This window comes from Syzygium oleosum, unplaced genomic scaffold (genome assembly GCF_021117445.2).
Source record: "Syzygium oleosum isolate NSW1041296 unplaced genomic scaffold, Sole_v2.1 Sole_v2.02, whole genome shotgun sequence".
In the NCBI taxonomy this organism is placed as follows: Eukaryota; Viridiplantae; Streptophyta; class Magnoliopsida; order Myrtales; family Myrtaceae; genus Syzygium; species Syzygium oleosum.
In genome coordinates, this window is record NW_026607486.1 from 8,666,380 (window position 1) to 8,674,811 (window position 8,432).

General features: G+C 39.5%; 1 protein-coding gene and 1 pseudogene across 1 annotated transcript; both read left to right on the top strand.

Annotated features, from left to right (window-relative positions):
- Positions 1-490: 490 nt before the first annotated feature.
- LOC115689091 (probable leucine-rich repeat receptor-like protein kinase At1g35710) lies at positions 491-1,667 on the top strand. The gene is made up of 2 exons (XM_030615060.1): positions 491-1,567; positions 1,656-1,667. Exons 1-2 carry the CDS (start codon positions 491-493, stop codon positions 1,665-1,667), a joined length of 1,089 nt encoding a protein of 362 aa, XP_030470920.1.
- An 893-nt stretch (positions 1,668-2,560) lies between these two features.
- On the top strand, positions 2,561-4,509 carry LOC115688551 (MDIS1-interacting receptor like kinase 2-like; annotated as a pseudogene).
- The last annotated feature ends 3,923 nt before the right edge of the window (positions 4,510-8,432 follow it).

The window sequence follows — 8,432 nt, forward strand, 5'->3', positions numbered from 1 at the left end:
TGCATTTGTGATTCTTTATCAATGGACTCGCGTTAACTGTCTCTGGGCAAGATTAGAAAACTTGCGAATCGATGTGAATAACTAGTGGTTCAAGAATTTCCTGCACTCAAGTGGATCACTCCCCACAAATTTGCTTGACATGTCAATTTCAATGGAGACTTGGAAAAGTAAGTCAAGAATGCCAATCCTAATAGCAAAATGACTAGGGATTAAGTCCCATCGTTCTGTACTCTTTATTCATTATCCCCTATAGCGCACTCTAAACTGATTGAGAAAGGGAAAGATTTGATCTTGCAATATATCGTCAATGAGAAATAAATGCTTCACAATAAGCCCCATTTGCTAAAAAACACTGTGCTGCTGTAAAAGGCATTGACCTCGACTACGGCTTCATTGAATGATCTTCCATCTATAAGAATGTCATCAATCTTGTTAACAATGTGTACATCTGAACCATCTCACCTCCCAAAAACCAACAATCCCTCAAATCATGGTTTCTTCCTTACAACTGTCCAACCAGTCTCCTTTAGGTGTCTTCTTGTTCTTCTCGCTGTTATTGGTCGACACCACTTCATTATATGGTGCAGGCGTTTCTGCTTCCTCCACTTCTTTTTTCGCTATCAAGGCAACGGAGAATAAGGATGAAGCAGTGGCCCTCCTGAATTGGAAATCTACTCTTGAAAACCATAGCCAATCTCTCCTGTCTTCATGGCTCGGTAACAATCCCTGCGGCTTTACTGGTGTCGCATGCGATGACTATGGAGCCATCACCCATCTAAATCTTGCCCATTTTGGTTTGAGAGGAACTCTAGACGGCCTAGACTTCTCGAGCTTAACCAATATGGCTGGGTTTGAACTTGGCAACAATTTGATCAGTGGCTCCATCCCCTCGAGTATCGGTAACCTTTCCAAACTCAACTCACTTCATCTTTGTGGTAATGAACTATCCGGGGACATTCCTCCAAGTATAGGTATGCTAGAGAGTCTTCATTCTTTGTACCTATGTGCGAACAACTTGAGTGGACACATCCCTCAGGAGATTGGACGGTTGGATTCTCTTTTGGAACTTGATTTTTCTGAAAACAATTTCACCGGTCCAATCCCTGCTTCACTAGGGAACTTGAGCAGCCTGATTAAACTCAATCTATCGAAAAATCAACTTTCAGGGGCCATTCCTACTTCTCTTGGAAAATTAGACAATTTAATCGAATTAGGCATTTTTCGAAATAACTTCTCTGGTTCCATTCCAAGAGAGATAAGTGACTTGAGGAATTTGAAGTCTCTTTGGTTATGGCAAAATGGACTTTCGGGACCCATACCTTCAGATATCGGGAGGCTCACTTCTCTTATTGACCTTGACCTATCGGTCAACTCTCTCACGGGATCAGTTCCTCATTCCATCGGAAACTTGACAAGTTTATCTATCCTTCACCTCTTCCAAAATAATTTGATTGGTTCAATTCCTACTTCTCTTGGAAAATTGGGCAACTTAACCGAATTAGACATTTCAAGTAATATTCTTTATGGTTCCATTCCACAAGAAATGTTCAACTTGAGGAGCTTGAAGGTTCTTAGCTTACGGAGAAATAGAATGTCAGGCTCAATCCCTCGAGAAATTGGGAGATTGATATCTCTTAGAGAATTACTTTTAACAGATAATAATTTGACCGGTCCAATCCCTGCATCAATTGGAAGCCTGGCCAATCTAACTAAGTTACACCTTGGTTTCAACAAATTCGTTGGTTCCTTGCCTTCTGAATTTAATAAGTTGACACGTTTGAGTTCTTTGACTCTATCTAATAATGAACTAGAGGGGCAATTGCCAGAAGATGTATGCCTTGGGAGATCACTGCAAAAATTCATCGCCTACAATAATCATTTCACAGGTCCCATCCCAACAAGCTTAGAGAACTGTAGCACATTAATCAAATTGAGGCTACGAGGAAACCAACTTACTGCAAACATAACAGAAGCTTTCGGAATATATCCGCATCTAAATTTTATGGACTTGAGCCACAATCATTTGAAAGGTGAACTTTCGTGGAAATGGGAGCATTATCGTAATTTGACGAGCTTAAGGATATCAAACAACAACATTTCTGGTGAGATACCCTCAATATTTGGAAGGATGGCTCGTATACGTGTACTGGACCTTTCTTCAAATAATTTACATGGAGAGATTCCAAGAGAATTGGCAAATCTTTCGATGTTGTTAGAACTCGATCTAAGCAACAACGCAATCATAGGAAATGTCCCGATTGAGATTGGACGTTTATCCCATCTGGCACATCTAAACTTGGCATCCAACAATTTGAGTGGATCAATTCCGACACAACTATGCTCATGCAAGCGCTTGTGGAGCTTGAATTTAAGCAGAAACAAATTCCAGAGAAGCATCCCTCCTAAGATAGGCAACACACAAGTCCTTGAGGTTCTTGATTTGAGTTATAATATTCTGTCTGGAATTATCCCGGGAGAGCTTGCGGAACTGAGAAACTTGCACTTTCTAAATGTATCTCACAATAGCATGTCTGGTTCCATCCCACCTACTTTTGGTGACATGTTGGCCTTGATTTCCATTGATGTATCCTACAATGACCTAGAAGGTCCTCTCCCAAATGTCAAGGCTTTCAATGAGGCTCCATTCGAGGCAATTCAACATAACAAAGGGCTCTGTGGAAATGTTGTCGGTTTACCGAAATGCAATCCTATCGGGAGCAAGAAACGCAATCGACGCGTTGGAGCTAAACTCAAATTTATCCTCATTCTCAGGGTTTCTCCTTCTCTCTTGCACCTCGATCGTTCTTGTAATCATCAATCATCGTCGAAGAAGGATTATCAAGAGAGAGAACAATGAACGGGCAAATGATTTGGATTTCATGCGTATTTTAAGTTATGATGGTAGAGTTTTCTATGATCGAATTGTCGAGGCCACGGAAGGATTTGACTCCAAGTACTATGTGGGTGAAGGAGCATATGGAATTGTTTATAAAGCCAAGCTATCAGAAGGTCAAATTGTTGCTGTTAAGCAAACCTTGCCATCCCAGGAAAAAAGTGACACCGTTGATTTGATACCATTTGAGAGAGAAATTCAAGCCTTAACAAATATACGTCATCGCAACATCGTGAAATTTTATGGATTCTGTTCTCATGCCCAACGTTGTCTTTTGGTGTATGAGTACATGGAAAGAGGAAGCTTGAGAACTACTTTGAACGATGATGAAAGAGCAGTAGAATTTCAATGGGGCGAGAGGGTAAATGTTGTCCGAGGAGTTGCGGATGCATTGTCCTATATGCATCACGAAATTTCACCTCCGTTGATTCATCGAGATTTGACCACTAACAACATTCTATTGGATCACAATTATGAGGCTCATGTTTCCGATTTTGGCACTGCAAGACTGTTGAGACCAGATTCATCAAACTGGACTGCTATTGCTGGCACCATTGGGTATATTGCTCCAGGTACTTCGTTTTTTTCGATTTCAATGACATTCAATGTCAGACATCCCTTCTACAATCGAACTTTTACTAGTTTAGTGTGATTGTTTAGTTATTTTATCTTCTTATGGAGATTAGTTTACTCATTTAAGTTAAGTGTTGATCACAAAGCTTTCCTATTTCCAATAAGCAAGTGTTGGCTAATGAGGAAAAACATAATAATGGATCCATTTCAAGGATATTGCTCGTACTTAATGCGTCAAACAAAATCCATTGAACTTCGCCAAAGCATAAACTCCTATGCTCAAATCAGGGGAAAATTACCAGAAATGTCCTAAACCTTTTGTAATTGTGCCAATTTAGTCCTAAACCTTTTTTTTTGCCAATTCAGTCCTAAACCTTTTGCAATTGTGCCAATTCAGTCCATCCGGCCGGCCGGCGTCCACATCAGCGCCGGCCGGCCAAAAGTGGCCGGATGGATTGAATTGGCACAATTGCAAAAGAGTTAGGACTTTTTTTGTAATTTTCCTCTCAAATCAGTGTTGTAAGTGTAGATTAAGTAGAAATTTGTACATGTAATTGTCACGTCATAGGAAGCAATGTTGTCCACTTAAATACAATTTATGATTGAGGTTATTAAAATCTGTGAATTCTCTACTTGCAGAGCTGGCTTATTCTACAATTTCTACCGAAAAATGCGATGTGTATAGCTTTGGAGTCATTGCATTAGAGACAATCATGGGTAAGCATCCAAGGGATTATGTCTCCTGGGAATGTTCATCATCTGCCCAAATTCGGTCACCAATGTTGTTGAAGGATGTGTTAGATCAACGTCTCTCACCTTCTAGACTTCGTCTTCAAGATGCACAAGATGTGGTCTCGATCATCAAGCTAGCATTTGCGTGCTTGCAAGCTGATCCACGGCTTCGACCAACCATGAGACAAGTCTCGCATGAGCTTCATGTTCAAGTGCCCTTGGAAATGCCACACTCCTCAGTTAGCTTAGAGCAACTTTGCGATCTCAATGTCAGGAAATTTGGAATATTCACAGGAGATGGTAAGTTTTGAAGTTACTTTTTCATATGCTATTGCGTTTCATTTTTAATCATAATGACGATCTCCTTTTGAATATCTTCTTAGGTCTCACTAATCCCAACCATGTGATTTATGATTTTCACTGCAGAGTCAACTTCTCTATGAATGGAAAGGGACCCTCTCTCCCAGTTGGATGTCTAGACCTTCCCGAACTCTTTGGGATTTACTCTGTATGGACTCTAGTCAATTCTGTTACTGTGGTTCGTCCTTTGAATGATATAAAATGAGTATGTTTCAGACCCAAAAAAAAAACTTTTCTATGAATGTTATAGGAACAGTACGATGTTTGATGGTTTGGAGTCGTTAGACTAGAAATAAGGGAACGCTTCTAGGGAGATCTCATTTCACTACTATCTTCAACTTCTTGCTCAGCGATCCAGAAGTGATTTTGCAAAATACGTTGGGTCGACATCTCCTACCTTCTTTGAATCAAGATGTAACAAACATGTAGTTTCCATTGCTAGAAGAGATAATGATACTAATAGTCTACGAACATTTAGTGATGTGCCGTGACATACTTGAACTTTCAATTGGTCCAATTAGATCCCTAATATATTTTAATATTTTTATTGTCATCCTTTCATTACGTTAAAGGAAATATGGCACGGACAGCTGATGTTTGATGGAGAGCAGGTGGATCTCGTTAGTGTTGTGTTGACTTGAAATTGGAAAACTATAATACAGGTTCCTTTACCATGTGCACTATTTACTCATAACTTCTTCTTTTCTCAACCCACATTATCATCCAGTTGATCTCTTCAATAACGTTTTTAGGTTTCTTGTCCCAAGAAGAATAAGGATGACGACTTTGAAACCTATGCTATTAAAATGTCCGGAAATTTTAATTATTTTCTTTCGAAGCATAGCGAAAAATCCTCCCTCATTCTCCATTTGACAAAATTTCGATTGAAAGCCTTGAAGAAGAAATAAGACCATGTTGTTCATAGTAAGTTAGTGGTTTTTAATCAAAGAAAGTAAAAAGTAAACAAAAGAAATTGCAATTTCGAAAAATCTGTCCCGTGATCTACAGCCTAAGGTGCTCCTTACCTAGGTTAGGCTACGCCTCCGCGATCCAAATCTTAAATCATCCTAGGAGCCACCACCAATCAAATTTCTAGGTCGATTGGGAACCTAAAATCCCAAGTGTTAGGGAGAAGTCAACTAATCACGTAGGGGTTAACTAATTTGAGGAAACAAAAACATCTTAGCCCGGGAGTTTAGTTACGCGTGAGGGAAGGGCTAGCAGCCCCACGTCGCCTACCACATTACTTTGTTAAGTTCTATCATGCAATATCATAGGATTTCCTAATTTACACATAAATATAGTTTTCTATGGGTTTTGAAAATAATAGCTTGCCGCCGTTACCTCAGGGGATATCGCCTCATGATGGGGCGGACGACAACTTGACTCCGTTGTGCCGTATGAGATTGATGTCATTTCAAAAATATGCAATGCAGTCAAAGCAGGTCTAACGGATGAATTTATCCATATCAATCAGACATTCGAATAACACTAAAAACAAAACAGGACGAATCCAGTCCAAACAATGCGTACCCTATACACCCTCGTGTATATTCTATATCAGTATAGAGGGGACGAATCCTGTCCAACAAATAGACAGACAATATAACTCGTGTATATCACAACATCGGGGATCGAGGCCAACCTCGCAGCTTGTAGCCAAATGGGCGTGGATTCAATGCCCTATGTACACAAGGTGTACTACTAACTCATGGGGATACATCCAAATCCAAAATTCAATTTCAGCATTTGCTCGCGATATTTAACGACATACAATCTCATAACAGAGTGCGATTTTGTCACATCAGCATGCATGACGTGTAATCTACTTCATGCAAATTCTGTCGCGACCAAGAGCAATTCGAAATCGACATATAATTTCAAGCAGCACGCATTGTGCATTTTTACATATGTATTCATGTGTATGACCTAATTTTGTCATTAGCATACACAAACCTTCGGCATTTTATTTATCATCATTCAATTACAACCGACATTTAAAATTAGATCCAGTCCAGAAAGCGTGCAAAGCATCCACCTTGCAGATCATACAAAATTAAAAAAAAATTTACTTCATGGCATAATTTCAAAGTACGAATGCAATTTTGACGTGGTGAAGCCGGTTTTGTCAACTCAAATTCAAATTCTTATTTTTTAAAAAGATATATATAACTCGTCACATACATGGGGTCTCGGTTTGTGGATTGACGGTCGTCGGGGGACTCATCCCCTTCGGTCCGTTTGGCTCAATTCCTTCGGCATGTGAACCTACGATCTATTTTTGACCAAAAAAAAAACCCTAGGATCAACTCATATTACAAAGTTATTCTGCAAATGCACATAATATTTCAAGAGAATGACGGCTTATTCTCTATTGAAATCAAATTTTCTAAACCGACAACATAACGTCTATACTATTCAAATTTATAACGACTAATCGTTAAATAACTCAAGAAAACAATTATATGACCTCGCACAAGGGTAAAAAGAAATAAAGTACATCGACAAAAACTATAATTCACCCTGTTTGATGTTTGCAATGCCTCTAATTTTAACTGGTAAATTAAGATTAAGTGTTGAGGAGAATTTCTAATGACAGTGATGCCAGAAAAGTTTTTGTTAATTCCATGAGCATTGTATGCAATTGTTCGAAACAACCGCGGAAAAACAAATACAGAACACAAGGATTTACGTGGTTCAATCACAAGGTGATCTACGTCCACGGGCGAGGCAAAACAAGATTCCACTATAATCAAAGAGAGTACAGTTTTCAGAAGTCGAAAAAACGACTTAACAAAACCTCACAGCTCACCAATCTCTCTCAAAACGAAAATCTCTCATTATCAATGAAAAAACCTAGCCGCGGTATAAATAAGGCTCCCCAAAAAATTTCCTCGGGGGCTAACCCCCCAAGCCTATCAGCCCAACCCTCCGCGTCACGAACTAAATCTTAATTTTTTCTCCACTTTTGGGTCTCACAAAAAATATGTCGGGTCGGGTGATGAACCGGACCGAGTACATAAAATTCAAGACATATTTAACAGCAATTATCCCAAGATCTCTGACTGATTAAGCAGAATTTTTTGAAACTATTGCCAAACAAAGGGCAAAAATTATTTGCAATATCGATGCCAGAAGAGTTGCGATGATGGCGGGAAAGTAATAGAGGTGCAGATTTGAGGGGACCAAGTCAAATAACCTTTGTAGTTCCAAATATAGACGTTAACAAAAATGGTTTAACTAGGGTTTGCTTTTTGAAGCTCAATGTGACAAGCGAACGACAAGTCATAATCAAGTGGCATTTGATTTGGTTAAGAGTTAACCTCCTATGGATCCTTGGCGTTCATTTAAGAATTAACCTCACCACAGAAGAAGAGCTGAAGCTTCAATAGGGGCCTCCGTGGCCTGTTCATTTGACATGTAATGACGGTAGGTTCACGGATGCATTTTTTATTTTAACGTGCCAATACCCACACGTCTTACCTCCCTAATTCCCCATGTATCTTTGTCTTCCCCAGGGAGAGAGAATACCCTCTAGGTGTTTTACATCCAAGTGATTCCAATGATCAAACAAGGATTGAGATGGAGCCTATTAAGGACCTATTCAGGTCCGAAAGAGGCATTGATTTGGGTCTTCTCCTTTTCTAGAGATTAGGGGGATTGATTAGCGAGGCGTTACAGACCGGGGACTAGATTTGGGACTGGTTAGAAATAACACCCAAGAGGGTTTATGTGACGCCCCAGAACGTCACTTGCAACACGTGTCCTTTCTAATTATATTCTCTATTTAGTAATAGCATGCGGAAGCTCAATTAAATTTTTTTCTCAACAAAATCCGGTACAAAGAAATCGCACGAGTTAAACATGGATATTA